Source organism: Papilio machaon, chromosome 12 (assembly GCF_912999745.1).
Source record: "Papilio machaon chromosome 12, ilPapMach1.1, whole genome shotgun sequence".
Taxonomy (NCBI): domain Eukaryota; kingdom Metazoa; phylum Arthropoda; class Insecta; order Lepidoptera; family Papilionidae; genus Papilio; species Papilio machaon.
In genome coordinates this window covers 991,571-1,017,226 of record NC_059997.1, presented here as the reverse complement: position 1 = coordinate 1,017,226, position 25,656 = coordinate 991,571, and the positions used below count along the sequence as shown (strand labels likewise).

At 32.4% G+C, this 25,656-nt stretch overlaps 1 protein-coding gene and 1 non-coding gene across 2 annotated transcripts in view; one reads left to right on the top strand and one right to left on the bottom strand.

Annotated features, from left to right (window-relative positions):
• Nucleotides 1-686: 686 nt before the first annotated feature.
• LOC106718962 (adenylate cyclase type 2) overlaps nucleotides 687-25,656 on the top strand; it is a 121,341-nt gene continuing 96,371 nt past the window's right edge. Inside the window, exon 1 of the mRNA XM_045680403.1 lies at nucleotides 687-951. Coding sequence (XP_045536359.1) covers nucleotides 912-951 — 40 coding nt within the window. The 5' untranslated portion in view covers nucleotides 687-911. The remainder of the gene's footprint in view (nucleotides 952-25,656) is intronic.
• Nucleotides 2,276-2,347, bottom strand: Trnam-cau. The gene has a single exon. It is a non-coding gene; the product is annotated as a tRNA-Met (tRNA).

Genomic DNA, 25,656 nt, shown 5'->3' with positions numbered 1-25,656 from the left:
TTTTCGGGCAATTACATCTTGAACGTTAATTGCCATATGTCATATTTTCCGTTGGCACTACGAGTAGTTTTATATTTCAAAGGGAAACGTCGATTTGTCGCAAAGTAATGAAACCTATTAGATTTTTAACTTAATTTTTATTTAAAAATTTACGAACAATCCGAATCTGCTAACAAAGTTAAGAGTAAATAACAAGCTTTTTATTTATTTGCGCTAAAACGAAAAAAGTTTAACTGCGAAGTTCCAATGACCACCTTTCATTATCAGATCAGCACAATGTCACCATAATATTGCATTGTCACGTTACATTTAAGCACCCATGCAAAATTACACCACAATCGTAAAGGGGAAGTGGATCAAATTTAATTTGCAAGATTTGATGACCGCCGTTGCGAAAGATGAAAATAAATAAAGCTTGTAAGAAAGACAAAAGTAAAACGATTTTTCGCAAGCTTATTGTTTAAAGAATTTCACTAGAGTTATTAAAACCAACGCATAACCTCCAAACATCAATTAATATTTAAACAAACGATACTTCGTGAAACATAAGTATTTTGCAATAGCTAAATTAAATCTTCAAAAGCGATACAGGTACAAATATAAACAAATATACAATCAGTTAAAAACACGTGTGTTAAGACTTTTCATTTGGCAAACACGAGAATAGACCAGTGTGTACGCCGCGATCGAAGTACAGCGACGCCTTTGCTATTTAAAAAAAAAAATCGCGCGTTTCTGTATTCAGAAAGATAATACAGTGTTGCTAGTTTAAGTGAATGAAATATAAAAAAAGTTTTTGTTTTTATTTATTTCAAGGTGAAATGTGAAGTGTGGCCAATTTATAAATGATTAGAAGTAACAAGCTGGGGCGCTGTGTTAGAGACAGATTAGTTCCTGTGTTATTTTAAGTCATGGATGACACTGAAATTCGGGCGGGAAAAAATGAAGCAGGTTTGTGGTTTCGAATGTAATTTTGTAGACCATATTTTTCATTTGTTTTCATCAAGACCTAAGGTTGCATTTGTTTTCTGAATGCAAAAGGTACAAGAAAAGTATTTTCTATATGGTTTAAACCATGAATTTTAAGAAAATAGTTTTCTTCAACATTCTCTTTTCAGGTTAACATTTTTTGTGGATATTCTAAGGCGAGCTAGATGAGTGGTCACCCCGTAATCATTGGACCGCTTGACCTGTAACCCTGTTTTCGTTCAATTTAGCTCGGGGATTTCTGTATATATTCATTAATTTGTTTTTTCCTTCTAATATTCCTTTTTTAGTGTGGACTTTTGTTGTTGGATTGCTAATTTAACGTTTTAGCTGATGATGCATACTAATTCTTAGCTTCACATAGTTACCAGACTTGATATTTTTTAGCGCTTAATAATTCCATATCTCTATTGGCATGTCCTCACTTTTCTTGCTATTCTACGATACTCGACTCATCGATACATTGAAATACGAAATGAGGATGAGATGATTTATTACATTATCTTTTAAACCTAAAAGTATCTATTTTGAAGTAATCAAATTTTATTTATCATAGATGGTATTAAGTAAATCAAAATTGTGTAGCAATTAAATTTAGTGTTCAAACAGATTAAAAATTTATCTTAAACTAGCTTTTACTCCTCCACGCGAAATTAAAAAAAAAAAACTTTATTAGTAAGCCTATGTGTTCTTCTAGATTATGTTCTATATCTATGCCAAATTACACCGATATCCGTTAAGTCCTTCTGGAGATACTTTCTGTTAAACATCCATCCATCTATCCATCGATCTAAACTTTATAATATTAGTAAGATTTTGAAGCGTGCAATACTTTTTTACGTTTTTATTCTTGGTAAATATATTTAACGTAAACATACTTTAGCATTATCAAAGCACCTGTATTGCAACAAGCGCCTTGAGTTCACGTCTCACTTGCCGCGGTTTCGAAAATAAACACTCCAGCTGCTGTTGAGAGATGGATTATCTATTTCTCACTACGTTGTTAAGGTATATAGGTAAGTTAGCGCCCGTATGCGTGGAGTGGTTTGAGAAATTTCCTGTTCACGTGTGCCATTGCGCTCGCATGTGAGAATTCTTTACATTGACCTATAAATTTAATTAGTTGGTAACCCGTATGTGGGAACTCCAAATATGACGTACAACGAACGAGTTATTAACTAATACAATTTCGCTGTTACGCTCGCCTTATGTTTCACAAAAAATATTGAAGAAGAGATAATTTAAAAAATATTTGGAAAGGTGATTTTTTTTAAAAACAAAATATCTTTAGCAGAGCGTGGTTTCGATCCACGGACCTCTGGGTTATGGGCCCAGCACGCTTCCACTGCGCCACTCTGCTTATATGCAAGGATGACGAATACGTTGTCATATTATAAAATTGCTTGTTGCACAACATGTAACATATTTATGAAAAAAATATTTGTTAATATTAAGTTCTCTATCCAATAATATTGTTTGATAAAGATTGCCCGTGGTTTCCATCAGAACCGTAAACAATAAAATAAAAACCAGAGATAACAATGTTAATAGGTTTTTCGGCAGTTGAAATCCAAGGTAAAATATGAAACACGATTGTTGTTATTTAAATAGAAACAATCTCTTAGATTAAATATTTCAATTTAGAAGTACTTTTTATCTCTGTTTATGCAAAATTTAATATACACAGACATTTCGTAATCTATTTGATGCGATGTACAAAGCGACTGCGCTTTAATTCTATTCTTTGTCATTTTTAATTCTTTATGAAATTTTCATATAGGTACGAAATGATTTAATATTCAAAATTGCAACCGCTTTTATTCAACTCCAGAGAAATAGATAGTCCAAAATGTAGCTAAGTGTTATGTTTTTTTGTCCAAAACCGTATTCACTTACAGTTTTAGAGTCGATAATTGTTACTTAACTATCGCTTAATAGATTTTTGACACTAAACCTTCAATAAGGAAGTCATTCAGAGACCTCTTAACAACTTTAGTTGCAGTGGTTAACGCCAAGGAAACTAATGGGAGAAGACTAAGACATTATACAAGAATAAGGACCAATGTGTAAATTGAAAACTTTTCAGGAGAGGCTCTCAAAGTATCAGCCATATAGGAAAACAGGCAGCATAGGTATTTCCGAAAAAAATAACATTTACACCTGTAAATTTGTGTTTTGTTTAAAGCATGTTAACTAAACTAAGAGGTAGATTTTAACACAATAAAGTAAAAATCATCAATTTGTTTTGGCCCTTATCCATAAGACCCATCGATACGTTGAAGTGTCTCTGTATGAAGACGAGTGTCTCTTAATTCATCCGTACAATTATAAATAGTAGAGACATTAATGTCGCAATTTCTGTATCTATTCGTACCTTGAGATACGTCTACCAGATGTTAGCAACATTAGCTAAGCTTGTAAAGTTGTTATTAAAAAAAAGATCAGCGTATAAGCTTTGAAGTGTTAGAATGTAAACTTTTCTAACATCAAAGTAATCCGTTGACAAGACGTTTGAGTACAGCTCTTGTGAACTGTGTATTTTAGTGTAGAAAAACATATTAAAATAAATAATATTAAAGTATTAATCCTATAATAAAATTAATTGGTGTTGATGTCAGTTGAGAAAACTTTATCAGTCTTGTGGGTTACGACATATTGTGGTCTATATAACTTGTTTTTATGTTCGCGTTTCAACAGTAGAAAACACAGTGACCCTCATTGTAACTTTTTGTGACCGATTTTAATGATTGTAGTTTATATTGTTCTTCAGACTGAAATTCATTCGTTGGGTCAAATTTGTACTAACTTTACGTTAAGTTTTAAATGTATATGAGCGAAAAACTGTTATAAGCAAGAGTAATTGAGATTCTCGGGTTAGAGTGAAACCTCTACAAGCGAGAGATATACGAGTATCTCAGTCCCTTGAACTCTCGTTTCTCCAGGTTCGACTATATTTAATATTAAACCCATATGTTATTATCACATATTATCTAGGGGAGCGTATGTTAAAAGAATTTCCGACAAGATTTACGAGCGCAGGTAAAATGAGCACTCAAAGAAATCTCGCCTGGTTTTATAGCTCACTTTCTTAAGTTTATACTCTTACGTATTGTGCGTAACGCGATGGCAGTTGTAAAGATGCTTTGTTATATTACCTGCTGTGATACGTAAGTTTTACGTAAATAGAACCGTATTTTAGCGTTAGTTATGAAGGAAGAAATTTTAGCTTGCTTGAAGCTATGGGAATCCTATACAATGTTGGATAAAGGCCTTTTGATGGCAACTTTTCGCAAACTAGCGTCCACACACTATAACTATCCACACACAGTCAGGCAGAACAGTAGACAATGCGGTACTGCCATTATTTGAACGCACTTACTGTCTAAAGAGCACAGTGGGTCGAGCACGTTTGTGACAATCATCATCGTATCGTCATTACAAAATTTGTATTGTAAAGTACACTAAAAATCTCACACTAATTTTGTCGTAATCGAATATGACGATACGAAGGAGATTGTCACAAATATACGTGGTTAGTCCAATGTACTGTTTACTCAAAGTAGATTCAAAACGGTACTGCAATGTAAAAATGTTGAATTACCACAGTTAATGTTCTTATTACATTTCTGTTTAAACTCTATCGTAAATGTCTCATTTCTCATTCCTAATTCCAGTTGCTGTGTATAATAAAATGGAACAATTTTTTAGCAATAATATCAGCACATCAGAAATAGATTAGTTTGTGTCCAGTGTTCGTTGTGCAGCGACGGATTACGCGAATTTGCAAATATGTATAATCGAATACATAAATTTACTGATGAATTATTTAATCTTGTTTTATCAAATCAACAGTGAAAAGTGTGAACATAAAAGTATTTTCATAATCGATAGGAAATCGATATCTATTCGGATATCGATTTTGACTGTTTTTGTTTTTTTAATACTTTATAATGGTGTTCTTTTATAAACGTGTCATGGATGATTATGAAAAACGTCTCCAGAGAATGAAATCAGGTACAAGTATACAAAAGTTTTGTAGACTATATCTGTCATTTTTTGTTTGCTAGAATGAATTTCATTTTGTGACAAAGATATTATATTATGCGATATAGTATTCTATGTGTTCTTCCAGACTTCTACATCTCTGCCAAATTTCAGCGAGATCCATACAGCTGTTCTGTAGATACCTTACAACATTCATCCACCCAAACATTCTCATTTACAATATTATTAATATATAGATGGGTATGAAAGGATATTATGACTTGATATCCATAACTATCTCTGTCTATCCTACTCGTATTAATAGATTGAAATGTCGTCACAACATATGTGACGTTGACATTTAAGATATATGTAGTATACATAGTATGTGAAATTTGTGTATTCGTGTAGGCGGGAATAAAAAATAAACCTACGACATATCTGTTGCTGAAATATTAATATCCGTCTTCATAAAACGTTTTAATATTATCCAGCGGTTTATATTAGAATATGTATTTTGTGTAAAATATATTAAATAGCACTAATGTTGTTCTACGACTTTTCATGGAACATTTTTTCATTCATTTTCTTCAGACTTCTCCAACAATTATCGTAATTTTTTCAGCTCTTATTAACTGAATCGCATTGAAGTATAAACACGGATCAACTGTCTTTCAACTAATTAATTAAATCGAAAGTATTTGTTTTTCTAAATGTGAAAACTGTATTGTCTAAAGACAGACACGAAATGGTTTTTTTTATATTGAAATAAAACAATAAGTCATACGAATGTTATATAAAGGAACATCTTTAAACTATCACGAAGACGATAAATTAGTGTTTCTTTACGATAATATTCTGCTTTGAAATCCTCTCATATTTATGACTTTGATTTGAATTTTATTTATGCTGTTCATTTTTTTTTTTGGTCAGTTGAAATGTTTATTGGTACATTAGCGTTTGTATAAACGAATGTTATAAGAATTTTTTGCAATAATCGTTTGCTTTGAAAAGCCCTCTTAAATTATGAAACGTTAACTATTTTCAGACAATAAAGTTAAGATGCTTATTTGTTTGTAAAGTTGGTAGAAAGTGTTTTAAAAAATCCATCAGCGAAATAAAACATGTTGTTGATTGTTGGTTTAACATTGTTTAGTGTACGCGTCTTTACATCTAGATAAATCATAACAGAAATTCAAAAGAAATGATATTTTACACTTCAAAGTCTTTTCTGGAAGTAGGTGGAACCTTTCAGTCCAGTAACGTTTTAACGCGAACTCTAAACTTGTTAGCAAGTTTTAACGAGCCACTTCTTAGAAACGATTCCTTTAATCTGAAAGTTATGAAAGTGTATTAATTCGAAGTTGATTTTATAGTATGAAAACATTTACAATATTTATCATAAAGATAACAATCTTTGAGCCATTAGACAAAAGATGTTCACCGTATTATCAAACTTTAACCATGGTAGAGACGTTTGACTGGTGCAATACCACGACCACACAGAAGACAGGGGTGAGTAGTTTTGTCAGATGACCATGTATGTCGTATGTCAATTCTAGGCTTCCTTCCCTTTCTATCCTTTTCTAACTAGCTTTTACCTGCGACTCCGTCCGCGCGGAATAAAAAATAGAAAACGGGGTAAAAATTATCCTATGTCCGTTTCCTGGTTCTAAGCTACCTGCCCACCAATTTTCAGTCAAATCTATTCAGCCGTTCTTGAGTTATAAATAGTGTAACTAACACGACTTTCTTTTATATATACAGACTAGCTGTCGCCCGCGATTCCGTCCGCGCGCAGGTAAAAAAAAAATGATAAACAGATGTTGGCCGATTCTCAGACCTACTGAATATGCTCACATAATTTCATGAGAATCGGTCAAGCCGTTTCGGAGGAGTACGGTGACGAAAACTGTGACACGAGAATTTTATATATTAGATAGATAGATAAAGAAAATTAAGAATCTAAACTGAATTAAAAGTGGTAGAGAATTTTGTAATTTTATTTTAATATGAAAATTCAGAATATATTTGACACATGTAATCATATATTTCTTTGAAGTTGACGTAAGCCAAAACCCACTTTAGATTTAAATTATTAAAACTTTGCTATTGGTTTGTATATCATTAATTTCATTTCATTACAAGGGAAATTGAGTTCTAGTTTCCTTTTAAAATGATTTAATTTTCAATAACGTGTTTTGAGAAATGAAATTATTAAGATATACGATATAGTTGACTTTGTATGAAATATTGATGGCAGCAAGTGACACGAGTATTCACGTAATAACACTAAATTTTGTTACATTTGATATCGCATCTTGGATAAATTAATTGCTTTGGTATAAATATTATCTGCCTCTTCTCCATTTTTCGTAATTGTAGCAGGAATAATTTAAAAAATAAACGATAATTAAATAAAAAATCAATATGCCGAACTATCTATGACACTGAGCGTCGGTGGCTCAGGGGTTAAGCACTTGACTTGCAATCTGCAGGTCCTGGGTTCGAATCCCGCCATGTACCAATGTGTTTTTCGATTTTCGATTTACATATGTACATTTATCCGACGTTCTTACGGTGAAGGAAAACATCGTAATGCAACCTGCACATATCTGAGAAGAAATTCAATGATATGTGTAAGTGTCAACCAACCCGCACTTGGCCAGCGTGGTTGACTATGGCCTAGTCACCCCTAACTTGGGGTAGGCTCCGAGCCCTTCAGTGGGGACGTATAGTGAGCTGATGATGATGATGATGATGATGATCTATGACACTGGCAATAATGTGAATCGAATCCAACCTCACTCAATTTAATTGGTTCTGCTGTTTATGTACATACAAAAGTTCACAAACTAAATAATACAACAGTTCTGTCTTGATAAAAGAAAAAAAAAACACAATCAATTTGTAGTTTTTAATACTGTTCTATAATAGTTTCCCAGTATTTGTTTTTTTTTTTTCAAAATTATCAAATCGTAATAAAATGTACATGATACGATGACATTCGGCGTTACAATGCGGCTTTCGTTACAAAAATAACACGTCGACGTGATCGCGGAACATTTGGACAACAGCCAGGGCAACACGACATAATACTCTTTCAAATCAATCCCACCATTATTAGTTATCAAATTAGAAAACTGTTTATATTCTTGTATTTTATTGAAGCGAAACTTTTTTTCTTAAACGTGTTTTTATAAGTAAAACATACGCAACCAGAGTTTCGTAAAATATTTGTCTAATTCTGAGTGATCGTAACTTTCCACTGCCGAAACACCAGCACTAAGTCGCAAAATTTTTACACATCCATCTATATATATAAAAGAAAGTCGTGTTAGTTATACTATTTATAACTCAAGAACGGCTGAATCGATTTGACTAAAAATTGGTGGGCAGGTAGCTTAGAACCAGAAAACGGACATAGGATAATTTTTACCCCGTTTTCTATTTTTTTTCCGCGCGGACGGAGTCGCGGGTAAAACCTAGTACAAAATAATTAAAATAATCCTTGGATTGAGATCTTAAGGATCGATTATTGGGTTTCATCTTAACTATAGCTTTAACCTATAAATACATTTCAAAATAAATGACAATCATTTAACGACTTCACAATATAATTCTATGTTATTAAAATAATACGTTCTGAGAATATTCCTAACAAGCTATAACTGCAAGTTGTATTATATTTATAGGAATATTAAAGGACATAATTCTAATAAAGCAAGTCGTTCGTATAGTCATCTGAATGTGAACATAGTTACAAGAATCCTTCACATTTTATTCCGTCATATTCAACGCATGTTCTTCTCTGATATGAAAATTCTTACGAAGCAATAAATGCAGCCGTAACTTGTGACTATCGGAGCGAACATTTTTCGCATATTATTAGTAACTAGTATCTCTTAGATATCTTCCATTTTCAATTTCATGATATTTGCTATTATGAATGAGTTGTTATTAACATAAACATAAATATAAATAGGCGATCTAATATGGCAATAACTTCGTTGATAATCTTACTAATATTAAAAATCCGAATGTTCAGATGGATGGATGGATGTTTGTTTGAAGGTATCTCTGGAACGGGTCAACGGATCTTGATGAAATTTGGCACAGATGTAGAACACAGTCTGGAAGAAAACATAGGCTACAAATTAAGTTTTTTTTTTCCAAGCGAACGGAGTCGCGGGCGATAGCTAGTAATAGTAATAAATTTTGATAAATTATTATTTAATAATTTAAAGGATAATTTATACTGATCATTATCTTGATTGATTCTGTCGTGTTTAGTGAATCAAATCTAATAACTTACAACTTAAATCCATGACGTCACGAATATAAAAAAGATTATTAAGGAATTAAAGTACATAGCTTAACTTTACTTTTAGTATAGATACTAGGAAATTTGCTATAATGAATAAATGACAATGAAAATGGACCGACAGAACCAAAACTAGTAGGTGGCGCCACTGGATAACACGTGGTGCATCTTCTTCGAAAATACACGAATCCTAAGTCGAGATAAAACGAAATGACTTTCCGAATGACCTAATATTTTTTTTTTAAACATTGTTCTCTTAATGAATCTTGCAGCTGTATATATTTTTGATAACTTCAGCGTCTAGTTATTATTAAAGGAGCCTTTCCAAAGACGATTTTCTGTTATGTTTACTGATTCATTTATTGATCTTGGAGTGATTTCCATCAATATAGTATTTGGCGAATCTTTCTCAATGATGACTAAACGCTATTAATAACTGGTTTTAGGGTATCAAATGATCTTTTGAGATTATACGGCCAGAACATTATTTTCTGAGGACTTAGTACGTATATTTGCGACACACGCCTTCGTAACGTTACCGACAAAATATGTATAAGTTTTGTTGGTGTACTTTATACTCTATAGGGGCGCTGCATTGGGGGTCCTGATCGTGGGGGTCCTGATCGTCGACAAAGATGGTCCCGGGAAAACGGTGACATAGCGTGGTCCTATGTTGCCGTAACACCAAGAGCAACGGGCAGATTTCTGTCCCGGGTAGTAAAGTGCTGAGGGTTCCGGTGCGTTCCTCGGAGATCCCGGAACCTTCTCCGATTGCACTCGAGACTGGCCACCGAGGGGGTTTTAGTGGGTCAAATCCCACATAACCCTGTCTTTCCCCCAGAAGGCAGGGTATCTTTGGAAGATTTACCCCCCCATACCAAAAAAAAAGGGGCGCTGCATAAAATTAAAAAAAAAATATTGTTGATATTAAGTAAACGTTCTCAAGAGTATTCGTAATAGGCCTTCTGGGTTTTCAGCATTAAAGTTTGTTCATGAAATAATATCACCTTGTACGACCTTGATAGTATAATACGTAAATATTTTTATGAGTTTTTATGTACATATTTATGTTCAGTACGCTAAGTAAATAAACACAATGTTACTACATCGTCGGATCGTCGTGAGATAGTTGTGAATCATACGAGTACGTCCAATCTATTTCTATGCATTACATCTAGTAGTATCTGAGGAAGTGTGTGGTATATTAATATTTTACTATAGTAAAAAATGTATTAGCTCATGGTCATTTTGCCTATTAGTGGTTATTGATCAATATTTCAACCGCCTGAATCTTTCAACTAGAAGTTATTTAGGAAAACATTATTGATGATTGATTCAAACCGTATTGTTAGAATTGTATAATTTTCAGTTGAGAATTGGTTCAGTTGTTAATCCATTGCAGACTTATTATGGATAGACTATTATCTTGTCTGTTAGCACCGTAATGAAATACACCTAACAGTTATCATCGCAATAAAACACAATAGAGACTTATTTTTGTTAACAAGTCAATTTGATTGATTCCCACGAGCCGCGAACACTCGTAAACATTTATCGTGTACAGGTGGTTTATTTTACGTATACGTTTAATTTTTTAGACTGTGATTTGTACAGGTGAGAACGAAAGTTGAAACATATGGTAACTCTACTCAGCAAATATGGAGCCGCAGTAAAACCGATAATACACGTGAATTGAGTCTCCGTGATGTTTATACGATATGGAATTTTATTTTACGAGTGCATTTTTTTATGTTATAAAGTGGCGAACAGGCAAACGGCCACCTTGATTATGCTAACGCTGCTCTTAGATATCGGCACACTCATCAGAAGAAACGTAGATTGACTTCCACTTTGCTTATAATATAACACGATAATGATCGGAAAACAAAGAAAATAGAAAAATAAATCATGAACATTAAAAAATTCCAAAGTTTATTCGCCGTACTTTTATATATATTAGTTTGTGAATGTACTTACGCACATCCTGAGCAACTATATTTATGTGACCGTCATGTTTACTTTGGATTTATTGCTTTTTACGGTTTGCTTTCTAAATATAAACATCGTCTTCACCAAAATCAAGGTTATGCGAAATCTTTTTCTAGTAGAATCTTGACTTTTATAATAATTAATTATTACTTTAGTTTCTTGATTATTATTGTAATTAAAAAAGTAATTTTTAAACTCTAGTAAGATAATTTTATTACTTATAAATGAGGGTTTTTAATTATTCTATCAAAAGATCTCAAAGTTATCGTGGTATATTCTTGGCATAGCAAGCTTTCATAACTAAACAGATGATTGCAATATATTTCAAAGAGAAATAGTTGGAATTCGTTTGTGTGCATTGCCGGCGCCATCGCGATGCACTCAACTTGTAAATAACACGTTTGGCGAAGCTAATAAATCTAGAATTATAATAAAGAAGGTTGAGTTTTGAAAGCATTTTTCTAACCTAATTTTGTAGTTCGTCAGAAATTATAATTAACTTATCGCTTTCTTTATATCAATGCCAATAAAGTGGTAATAAGATTCCTGAAGATAGAAGTGAAGTGGAAGTAATTCCGCGTTTCGTCAGATGAGTGCTTAATTTTATTCTTCTTTTATTTTCCATCCTTTTCTTAAAAGTGAAGGATAGGAAGAGGTTTCGTTTTGAATTAACCTTTTCTCTCCCACTCTGTATTTAGAATTCTCCCATGAAAAACAATGCCAGCCAATTTGATTTCCTTGTATGCAGTGTTGGGTCGTACAAATTTATATTGAATAGCAAATTGCACACTTAAATCAGTATCAAAGAGCTCGTTCGCGAGGGGAGCTAGTTCCTTGTTAAGTCTAGTGTAGAGTCATCTTGTAACGAGCTCGTTCACTTGCTTTGAGTAAGAGTGGCGGCTACGAGGCGACAGCAATTGTGGTTAAGGCGAATTAAAGGTGATTATCCACTAATGCTAGAGAGAAAAATTAAAATATGTGTAAATGAAATATAACTTTAAGGCGAGCTGAAATTAATTGTAGCAATAATATTGCTTCTTATTACCAAGGACAATCGTAAATCAGAAAAAGAACTACTTTCTTACTTTTAGTTATGTCAAAGGACTTTTTTGTGCGACTGAGACTTAAAAATAACTAAAATGTGAGTAGCTGCGTTAATAACGAATTACACTATGTTAATACTTGCTAAAGACGTAAGTAAGAGTGATGTTAATAAAAAATAAATTCTGTCAACTCCTCAGAACAATGCAATACCTCTAGTGTGTTGATACCTTTACATCATTATACCCGTCGTCGACTGTGTCAAAACTGCAGTTCTTTGTCACGTCAGTTGGCTTTGTATCCAGTATCCAGCGATAATTTTTAGTAAATAGGCTCACAATGTCTCTGTGTACTGGGCACGTAGCATATAAAAACATTTCGATTCTGATCAATTTCAAATTGCTCGTTTAAAGATTTGTTTGTTCTGAACTTCTTTCAAATAGCGTCTAAAATATACGATATTAAAACTTTATTCATTATCAATAAGTCATTAAGGAGTCGTCAAATGCATTGGAGTTAATATAGAAAATTGTTATCGTGAAACTCTATCCTAAATATACACTATGTTGCCATCCAGTTAACTTTGTAGATGTCGTTTCCCGGTACGAGTCGTACAGTGTTTATATGAAAGGCGTATTTCTAAATTTTATTACTCCCCAACTCTATTTATATGAGGCCTTCACAAGGTTAGGGTTATATTCAGTTCGCTAACCTGTCCGGTCATGTCCGTAAGACACGTTGAATAAACTGTCATTCAACATTCATCTGTATTATTAAACGAGGTGACGACTACGTCTTAAAAAGTATAATATGTACCTATGTTCTTCCAGACTATAAGTTTGGACATGTGTGACAAATTTAATCAAGATCCGTTGAGCCGTTCCGGAGATAACTTCTAACAAACATTAATCCATCTAAACATACATCCATTTAAACTTCGCCTTTATAAATTGTTATTATTATAAAAAATGACATTACGCGTAAACGGCTTCACCGTTTAAACTTCTTATTTTTTGATGTATTTGTGATTATCACGAGAAGGTTCTTATGAAAGAAAAAATTTGAAAATCAAGATGTCAATAATATTTGGCATAGATGTAGAACATAGTCTGGAAGGTTACTTATTAAGTTTGTTTTTAATTCGCGATGAAGTCGCGGCCAAAAGCTAGTTTTACAAAAATAAAGCAATGAAGCGCCCTGTCTTTTACGCGAACATTTAAAGTATTTTCATTCAAAGATAAAATTATGAGCTATAGATAAATAGTATTGTCATCATCATCAGCTCACTATACCTCACTGAGGGGCTCGGATCCTACCCCAAGTTAGGGGTGACTAGGCCATAGTCAACCACGCTGGCCAAGTGCGGGTTGGTTGACTTCACACATGTCATTGAATTTCTTCTCATATATGTGCAGGTTGCATCACGATGTTTTCCTTCACCGTAAGAACGTTTGATAAATGTACATAATATGTAAACCGTAATTCGAAAAACACATTGGTTTATGGCGGGATTCGAACCCAAGAACTGCAGATTGTAAGTCTGAAAAAAAAAATCCTCTACTTATAATTACAATAATTTCTTATTATAGACCTCAAGGATCCACAATACGATTCAATGATTTTACAAATCCTCTAATCTAACGCACTGAACATCGTAATATTCCAAATTATAGACTAAAGTATTTTGTAGGTGTGTAAAATTGTAGAGTAACGAAAAACTCCTGACATATTTATTTTAAATCAACACTGGACACTAGATATATAGAAAACTCGCACTAACTTTATGTTAAAACAATGCATACAAACATTTTATGTTGTACTCAGCACATGTTTCAAATCACCCATTGTTAGACAGATGCGGTTTTATATTGCAATATAATAAAACGGAACTACGATGTATTCAGTCCTCTATGGTGATAATTTCCGGTGCCTAGGAGCATGGTAAACCATGTTTTATTACTATTAACACCAAGAAATGCGAAATTCTATCATTTATCTATCTATACGATTCAATTTATCTCAAAAATTTATATAAAATACTTAATAAAACGATCAAAATATAAAATAGTTTTGTTAGAGAAACAGTACTAAGCGTTTTTTCTTGACTTCGTAGGATATATCGACGCCCCCTTCGAATAATCCTATAATGCTCTCTTACCGGGTTCTTGCTTTTCCGTCGAATTCGGCATCTTAAGGTCCTATTACACGTTATGATTTTTTTATGTTAATTACGGAGATAAAAAGTCATTATTGAAACAGATTTTTTTTTTTTTCCGGTACTATCATTTTTCCTTCATAGCACAGAATACGCCCGGAATACATGAATGAAAATTAAATACAATGTAGCTATAAAAATTAGCTTTGTTTTGGTATCTAAAAGATTCTTGTACAATAATTATTGATGAAGTTATTAAAGAAATACGGTTTTTTGTTTCTCCTGAAAAATTTGCTTTTTCCTATTACAGGGTTATTCGGTGGGGGCGTCGATATGCGTATTATTACCACACTGGGTTTTGACAGTTAAACTGTTTTTTTTTAATTAATTGCTAGTTATTGACGTTTCGTTTCCCTCCTCTTTGATTTGAAAATGGAATGAACTAATCAAACAATCTCACCAGGTCTGAATTACTTACAGATCGTCAGTTACTATCTGACCTTGTTTGAACGGTAACTGCGGCTGTAATAGTGCTTTGAGTGATTACCTCAATGCACTGGTTACCTTTCTTCAGATCGAGAACTTAGCGAACAGACGAAGGTAACGAGCCGTATATCATGACGATGCTGCAGTTGGAATCAGGTCGTAGAATAAATGCAACAATTTCATGCAAGTATAACTATGTTAAGAGGATAACGGGTAACATTTCAACATGGTATGTAAGTTCTGATTGTTAAGTTATAGCTCTATCAAAATATCTAGCATCTAGGTGAGTTGATCCCGACGATTGAAAACTAAGGACTAGGACTAAGGATGTATAAATTATACAACGCAATATTAATAATACCTTATTTATTGTATAAGCTCTACTTAATCTTATTAATATTATAAATGCGAATATTTAGATGGATGGATGTTTGTTTGAACCGGAACTGCTCAACGGATCTTGATGATTTGACACAGATGTAGAACATAATGTAGAAGAAGACATAGGTTAAATAAAAATAATTAATTTAATTACGCGCGGACGGAGTCGCGGGCGACAGCTAGTATAGTCATGAAATTCAAATTCAATTTCTTTTTTATTTGCGCAAATCAGATGTCCATATTATGTTAGAGAATTACAAAAGTGGACAACTGAAATGATTAGAGTTAGTAGAAATAAGGGTAATAGATTTATATTTTACCCTAATGTGTCATATTTTGGCATTAAGTTTATTCATGCTGTTATAAGCACTTAGTGCCGGGAATGCGTGCCGTTAATTATATAAATTACTAGCTGTCGCCCGCGACTCCGTCCAAGCGCAATTAGATAAAACTTAGTGGGGTATGAAAAATAGATAGTAGCCGATTCTCAGACCTACTACATATGCATATAAAATTTCATAGCAATCGGGCAAGCCGTTTCGCAGGAGTATGGTAACTAACATTGTGACACGAGAACTTTATATATAAGATTATGGACAACGAAAAAAAGTGTGAAGTGTGTAGTTACTTGTATGAAGACCGAACCTAAGTGATTCCTACACTACGGAGTAATCATAAAATAAAACTATTTGATGTCATATCTACATAACCTCATAAAATATTTCTTTAGAAAACTGTCACGTTGATACTTTAAGGTTAATTAACTTTTCTTCGAATTTTCTCTTAAATCTTATATTGCAATCTTACTGGTTAAGTTTACGGCAGCGGATTAATAATGAAATTTATTACCAAGCATGCGGCGTATCCGCACAGGTGGAAATGAAATAACACGTGAGTACATTAGACTTGGCGGCTGTTATAATAACTTTTATATTCAACTTGCTGTCGCCCGATTCAATTCGACAAAATTTCAATTTAAATTATTATACTTTAAATAGTTCTTCTGTTGAACATTAAAGTGTTCTTTGATAAGATTCTGCTTAGATTTATTGTGTTATGTAATAACTTATGATATGAACACTTTTATCAAGGTGCCAGCTGAAAACCAGCGCAGGGGCAGTTTAGTCTGTCCCTGCTTCGCTGAGCTGGCTCCCTTTTGCCACACTTTGTGCCTTTAATGTGTCTGTTTTTCTTTTTTTGATTTTATATATTTTTTTTGATTTTTTTGTGTGTGGCAATAAATGTTTTTCTTTCTTTCTTTTCTTTCTTTGAGTTGTTAAGTAACCGCTAAGTTTTATAGTGCAGATTTACTACAAGAAATCTGTACTAAGCGGTCGTTTATATAATTCTCAGTACGTCTTGATACTATTGCTTAAACATTAATTATTATAAAATTTTTAAATCAAAAAGTTTGCAATCAGATTTAAATAAAAAATGTAAGAGTATTGAAAAAAGTTAGATTTAATAATCACGGAAAGTTCTGATATAATCTAGTTCAGTCAGTATCAAAGAGCGTCTGTCAAAAGTTAGTTTCCATTGAGGTACAGAACATATTGCAAACGTCGATTCTGATATTTTCAAACGAGCTTTGTATACAATATAAAGCTGTGGTAAATTGATGAAACAGTGTTAGTTAGTTATTTTACGTTGTATATTTTGTATTCACAAAGCGTTTTACTATATTATGAGTTATTTTTGTAAACATAGTCGCAAAAGACATTCATTTTTTTTGTGACTGAGTAGTCACTGTTTGCCTTGAAGAGGCATTTACAGTTTCACCGGGCTTGAGGTGGCCGGGCGCAGATGGCGATTAGCCTAAACCTCGTTTAAGAGTAACTAGGTTCGAGGGCTCCCTCGGGAGCCTCGGCTCGGGCTGTTACTTCATCATTATTACTGGATTGGGTAAAAGACATTCATAATAATAGTAAGCCTTTATTCAGTGTACACTACATTGCGTTAATAGGAAATTTCCAATATTTATGTTTTATATCTGTTTGTCTCGTGTGGACAATGGTCGATTCCAAATACTTCCATTCTTCTCTTCTTTTTACCTTCCTAGATCAGGTCGGTTTTCCACTGCTCTCATCTCGTCTTCCCATCTTTTGAGTTGTATTCCTCGCTTTATTTTACCGCTTTTTAGCCGACTTCAAAAAGAAGGAGGTTATCAATTCGACTGTATTTTTTTTTTTTTTTTTATGTGTGTTACCGCGATACTCCGCCCCTGGTGGTCCGATTTTGATGAAAAATATTTTAATCGAAAGGAAGTGCTTGCAGGTGGGTCCCATCTTTTTGTTTTTTTTTAAATAACTAGAAGACTAGTAGATTTTGAATATAGCTTCAAAATTTGTTGCGAAAATTAGGGACATTTTTGCTTTCAGCGCTTACGTAGGCTAAACTATAGGACCTACATAAAAATGATGTATGGCGAATTGTAGCTCTTTAAATGTCCTAAATAAAAGTCCGCGATAGCATATATCTATCTTTTATAGTTTTCTCACAATAACCATTTTTTTCTTCAGAAACATCAATTAAATTCATGCCCTATTTCCGACGCTATTATTCGAGTTCAGTATTAACCCTTATGTAAATAAACATGTTCATTATCAAGAGAATTTAATGTAGATTATATTTGCGATTGAAACTATATCATTCTGTCTAATCGTTTAGGAGATATCGTAAGAATAAAATTACGCGGAAACGAAAAATGCTACACGAAAAGCACAATTTTGCTTTCTGGGCTTACGTAGGTCAAACTATATGACTTACATAAAAATGATGTATGGAGTAATTATAGATCCTTAAATTTGCTAAATAAGAGTCTTCGGTGGCATATATCTATCGTCTATGGATGTCTCACAAAAACCATGTTATTGTGAACAAACTTCGATTAAAATGCACACGAAAAACAGCGTCGTAAGCTTACGGCGCTATTATATTATATTCGATATGAATCCTTATCCAAATAAATTTGTTTGATGGCTAGAGTATTAAATGCAGATTACATTAGCCTTTAAACTATGTAATTCTGATCAATAGTTTGGGAGATATTAAATAATTAAAAACTACGCGCATTCGAAAAATGCTAGTGCGGCGCGCGGCTGGACAAAATTAAAGGCACGCTACGATGTATTAGTTCGGTAATTTTCAATTTGTATACCGATTTTGATAATTATTTCATTGTTTAAAGGATAAGTGGTTATCTGCTGCATTCTAAATTAGTTTTTGAATTGAAGTACACACATATCAAATAGGAAAGTCCTTTTCTTTATTTGTCTTATTTATGTCTTCATATGTATTAAGGAAATTTGTAATTGAACTTTAAATTCACTAAAAATTGTGAAATAAAACAAAAATTTTAAGAAAAAAAAATAGCCGACTTCAAAAAAAAAACAATCTCAAACAAAATGCACTCAAAAGTAACCTAAAAAAACCAATTTCAAACAAAATGCACTCAAAAGTAACCTAAAAAAAACCAATTTCAAACAAAATGCACTCAAAGTAACATAAAAAAAATTTCAAACAAAATGCACTAAAAAGAAACAAAATAATGTCATGAAAACTCTCTAAACTCTAGTAGTTAGTAGTAGGGGCTCAGTTTTCCGCAACTCCACGACAAGCGCGTATTTTGCGTGTCTCTAAACTCTAAAGAAAGTTCTCTTCTTTCTTGTAACATGTCTATATTGTATAATTATTGTTATTTTGGAGTCGGTTTCGGCCTAAGTAGGGACATAAACGTAAGTATGTCTAATACATCTCAAATATAAAATGTCACCTATTTACTTCGGCCGACACCGACTGCGAAATAACAATAATTATACAATATAGACATGTTACAAGAAAGAAGAGAACTTTCTTTAGAGTTTAGAGACACGCAAAATACGCGCTTGTCGTGGAGTTGCGGAAAACTGAGCCCCTACTACTAACTACTAGAGTTTAGAGAGTTTTCATGACATTATTTTGTTTCTTTTTAGTGCATTTTGTTTGAAATTTTTTTTATGTTACTTTGAGTGCATTTTGTTTGAAATTGGTTTTTTTTAGGTTACTTTTGAGTGCATTTTGTTTGAAATTGGTTTTTTTAGGTTACTTTTGAGTGCATTTTGTTTGAGATTGTTTTTTTTTTGGATACCAGTACTTAATGATTTTTCTCCATTTGTCTGTTCCACGTAAAATGTGTCTCGTCCATCTCCATTTAAGTAGTTTTATTGTTGTGGTAATATTAGTTAGTTTAGTTGTTTTTGAAACGACGCAAAAGACTTTCATAATAGGGATCAAATTTTTACTAAACTACGATGGTACTCGTTTAATATTTTGAAATCATTTGGTTTCACCACTGGACGTAATTAAATTTGAATCTATTTAGATTCAACCTAATTTAATTACCTACGTCCAGTAATACTTCCTGAATTATATGAGAGATCAAAGCACTATAATTAAATGTTGATGGCACTGCGCCGCACTGAGACACTGACACTGAACTCAATGTATGTCATTCTGTTTCAATGCTGACATTATTTCAGAACTTCATGTAATTATAACCTATTTTAAGAAAATAAACGTATCATAAAATGCGGTTGTTACAGTAATTCAAATTTTCATAGGAATTGGAACAATTAAGTAAACATTGTACTATGAAAAATTCATTATTCATTACGGGGAGACAGAAATATAAAATATTATTTATACGAATTATAATTATATTGAGAGCACGGTAAATAACGTTTCAACTAAATGTTAAAGAAAAAAATGTCCTCGATTGTGTTCTGCACATATTAAAGATGGCAACATTTGGTAAGATTGAATTGGAGAAGCAATAAGGAAGTAATATCGCTAAGGTTATAAAACAAAATACGTCCAGAAACAATAATATAAATAAAACTATTGGTATCAATTGGAGCAGATGGTGGATTGGCGGGAATGTTTACGAGGGAAGCGTTTTCCCGCGCACGTGTCTTATGAAGAAAACTTCGTAAATTCAGTGCGCGTCAGTCGCTTGCCGCGAGAGGGTGTTGTTGTTACGTGTTCGTAACTTCGGAACATCGTCTTGTTTGAAGTTTTTGTTTAGTGCTTGTGTTTTGTGTGTTTTATATTGAATTAAATTTTGTTTACCATGGTTGAGGAAAAGGATGATAGTATTGAAGGTAATTTTTATTTTATTGCTGTATAATTCAATTTAATTTCCATATATTTTATATGTTGTAAAAACACATTGTTTAATAAATAAAAAGTTACGAATTCATTCTATTAATCACATTTTAATTCTTCTTATAATGTTAAAAAATTGCATTGTCATTGTCGCATCATTGTAAAACGTGACGAGTTTTTTAAATGCGTTATTTTTTTTAGAAGTTAATTAACGGATTTATATAGTTAAAAATAATATTTGGTATTATTAATTTAATTCTGACCTAATTATGAGTTGAAGAAGAAGTTTTTATCTTCCAAATCGATAAAAAATTAATATTGTATGTGATAAATTGTTTAGTAATAAAAATAAAGTACCTATATAAATTAGCAAATGTATTTGAATCCACACATAATCTGATTGCTTCAGACCTTTTGTTGGCATGTAAAGTAAAAGTCGCAAATGAAAATTTGTTTAATATAAGGTCGTTCAACTCACTCTGTAATATATCACGTCTAATTTAAAAAATGCGCTCAAAATTAACTTAAAAAAAACAATTTCAAACAAAATTCACTCAAAAGTAACATAAAAAAACAATTTCAAACAAAATGCATTCAAAAGTACCATAAAAAACAATCTCAAACAAAATACACTAAAAAGAAACAAAATAATGTCATGAAAACTTCTTTCTTTCTTTCTTCTCTCTTTCAAAAACCCTCTAAACTCTAAAGAAAGTTCTCTTCTTTCTTGTAACATGTCTATATTGTATAATTATTGTTATTTCGCAGTCGGTGTCGGCCGAAGTAAATAGGTGACATTTTATATTTGAGATGTATGAGACATACTTACGTTTATGTCCCTACTTAGGCCGAAACCGACTCCAAAATAACAATAATTATACAATATAGACATGTTACAAGAAAGAAGAGAACTTTCTTTAGAGTTTAGAGGGTTTTTGAAAGAGAGAAGAAAGAAAGAAAGAAGTTTTCATGACATTATTTTGTTTCTTTTTAGTGTATTTTGTTTGAGATTGTTTTTTATGGTACTTTTGAATGCATTTTGTTTGAAATTGTTTTTTTATGTTACTTTTGAGTGAATTTTGTTTGAAATTGTTTTTTTTAAGTTAATTTTGAGCGCATTTTGTTTGAGATAGTTTTTTTTGTTTTGAAGTCGGCTATTTTTTTTTCTTAAAATGTTTGTTTTATTTCTCAATTTTTAGTGAATTTGAAGTTTAATTACAAATTTCCTTAATACGTATAAGGACATAAATAAGACAAATAAAGAAAAGGACTTTCCTATTTAATATGTGTGTACTTCAATTCAAAAACTAATTTAGAATACACCAGATAACCACTTATCCTTTAAACAATGAAATAATTATCAAAATCGGTATACAAATTGAAAATTAACGAACTAATACATCGTAGCGTGCCTTTAATTTTGTCCAGCCGCGCGCCGCAGTAGCATTTTTCGAATGCGCGTAGTTTTTAATAATTTAATATCTTCCAAACTATTGATCAGAATTACATAGTTTAAAGGCTAATGTAATCTGCATTTAATACTCTAGCCATCAAACATATTTATTTGGATAAGGATTCATATCGAATATAATATAATAGCGCCGTAAGCTTACGACGCTGTTTTTCGTGTGCAATTTAATCGAAGTTTGTTCATAATAACATGGTTTTTGTGAGACATCCATAGATGATAGATATATGCCACCTGAGACTTTTATTTAGCAAATTTAAGGATCTATAATTACTCGATACATCATTTTAATATAGGTCATATAGTTTGACCTACGTAAGCCCAGAAAGCAAATTTGTGCTATTCATTGTAACGCGATGTAGCATTTTTCGTTTCCGCGTAATTTTATTCTTACGATATCTCCTAAACTATTAGACAGAATGATATAGTTTCAATTGCAAATATAATCTACATTTAATTCCCTTGATAATGAACATATTTATTTACATAAGGGTTAATACTGAACTTGAATAATAGCGTCGGAAATAGGGCATGAATTTAATTAATGTTTCTAAAGAAAAAAATGGTTATTGTGAGAAAACTATAAAAGATAGATATATGCTATCGCGGACTTTTATTTAGCACATTTAAAGAGCTACAATTCGCCATACATCATTTTTATGTAGGTCCTATAGTTTAGCCTACGTAAGCGCTGAAAGCAAAAATGTCCCTAATTTCCGCAACAAATTTTGAAGCTATATTCAAAATCTACTAGTCTTCTAGTTATTTAAAAAAAAAAACAAAAAAATGGGACCCACCTGCAAGCACTTCCTTTCGATTAAAATAATTTTTATCAAAATCGGACCACCAGGGGCCGAGTTTCGCGGTAACACACATAAAAAAAAAAAAAAAAAAAAAAAATACAGTCGAATTGATAACCTCCTTCTTTTTGAAGTCGGCTAAAAAAAAAAAAAAACGACAAAAGAAATGTTTCTCCTGGCATTTCATTTACATTACTGTTATTCCTGGGGCGATACAAAATTATAAAATGACTAGCCGTTGCCCGTGACTCCATCCGTGCTGAATAAAAAAAACGTAATTAATAGCCACGCATTCTTTCTGGAGATACATACAAACATTCATCCATCCATCCATACATCCATACATTCGCATTTATAATATTAGTAAGATGGAAAATTTGAACAAGTAAATGAGGAATTTGTTCACTTTGAACTGTGGTTGAGGTATACCTTTGCATTTTTAAATAATCCAAATTTATTTATAATTTATTTATAAGACGTTTTTCATAAATTTTTGTGCATCAATGTTAAGAATATCTCTTAAAGAATATGTAGTTTGTTAAGACAAAAGCAAATAGTAAAAAGTCTGTACGAATTAAAATATAATTTTCTGTTTGAATTTATTTACAAATTAACTTCTCCGAAAGAAAGATAAGTTTTGCAATTTAAAAATTAAAGCAACAATCAAATAATTATTTTTCCATTAAACTTTGCAATCACAAGTAAAGTGAATGCATTATGAAAAGATAATGTGAATTTTCTTTTGTATCAAAAGCGAGTTTATTTAATGTACACAGAGATACAGTTTTATTGATAGCTAGATTTTGCCCGCGGCTTCGTCGGTGTGGAATTAAGTATCAGATATGCAAATGGAAAAAGATTTATTACATACCAAATTATAGAAGTACTAGCTGTCGGCCGCTAAACCGTCCGCGCGGAATAAAAAATAACGAAATCAGTAAGTAGCCTATGTGTTTCTTGACTACATCTATGCGAAATTTTCTTCGAGATCCGTTGAGCCATTCTGCAGATACCATCCATACATCCACACAACCGTATTTATGAAGTTAGTAAGATTAATAGAAATATATACAATTTTACCTTTTTCTTAAATACAAAAAGTTAAGTTTACAAAAAAAAAAAACAAGTATTTGCACAGTCTGATATAAAAACTCTTATACAAGAATAACAATACAGTCCAAAGGCCGGGAATAGTCATCCGCCAATTTGTAAAGCGGTTTAAAAAGTTTTTTTTATTCAATTCACTTCCTTAATCCGTTGGCGGAGGGAACGAATAAAGTTTATGGCCGACAAATTACGTTGGTGCGTCGCCAAAGACGTTTATATCACACATTGACTATAGAAACACGGACTAGGCATACGGCCTCCGATGTGCTATTATAATAAAGCCACTATTCGCGAGGGATGAGGTAAAGATGAGAAAAATTTTCAATGAATTTCACAAAAATATTGAAATAACTGAAATTTTAAATAGAGCATACAAGAACGAGTGTAAAAGTTATTGGTCGTTTTCACCGATAGAGGTGAATACGACGCTTAACAGGTCCTGTTATTTATAGTCAAAAATATCGCATGCTTGACTATCTTCACCTTGGCGGACAATTGCTGGGACAATGTCAAATGTCAGCTAGACTACTAGGTTGTTGACATTGTTTGATGATGCCCAGATTAACTGCCGCATTAAGAAAAGTTGAAGAGAAACCCTTAGGGTAGATTTACTACGAGAAATGTAAGTACGTAATGGCATTTGAAAGTTCCTAAATTTGGATAATGTGTTACGTTTGTTTTTACTACAAGAATTTTATTACATTTCTTATCAAAATTACATTATTATAGTATAATATATATAAATGCGAATGTATGGATATACGGCATGTCGTATATCCATACATTCGCATCCTTCCTTCCTTCCTTCGCATTCCTATCAAACATCCATGGATGGATGTTTGATAGGAGATATCTCAAGATCGGCTACATGAATTACGCTAAAATTTGGCATTGATATAGAACATAGTCTGGAAGAACACAGGATATTAATTAAGTTTTTTAAATACCGCGCCGATAGAGTCGGGCGACACTCATATATAAAGATTTGCATTAAATTTGCGATTACCGTATATTGCATAATCCTATTCACAATAAGTTGCTTTTTAAAGCAAAACGAATTGTTCCTATCTTACTAATATTATAAATACGAATATTTAGATGGATGGATGGATATTTCTTTAAAGGTACGGTAAGGAACGGCTCAACGGATCTTGATGGAATTTGTAGAACATAGTTTGGAAGAACACATAGGCTACTTATTAAGTTTTTTTTTAAATTCGGCGTCGGGGGGACGGGTTGCGTACGACAGCTAGTATGAAATAAATGTAAAAATTAAATAAAACAAATTACAATGTCTTTGTATATATGTATGAAGGCCAGCGTAGCGGGGCGAGGGATGTTGATAAGGGTTGACTTTTTATTATGCCGAGAGCTCTAATCCTGTACTTATGTCACGGAATTTATTTATTCGTTATTGAACTATATATTTTAGAAGTCGTATTGTATCACTTTGGTATTTTTCAGTTCTAAATTCGATCTTTTATAAAAAGAAGAAAATGATTTTTATATGTCACAATCATGAAAAAATGACGAGTTACTTCTTTGCGACCAAGTCGTATATTCTATTTCCACTGGTGCAATCTCAACTGCTTTACAATAGGCAGGCTCGTTCATCTAAAGTCGCGGTACTATATATATGGAAATTACCTCTAAGTAGGTTGATATCAAAAGCAATTATGAAGTTATATATTCGATTTACATTGCGTGCGCTGTAACAAAGTTCCTCGTAAGCTTGAATTATTAATGTTAGTTAATTATTCAATGTAAAACTTCCGCCATGGTGTAATGAAGG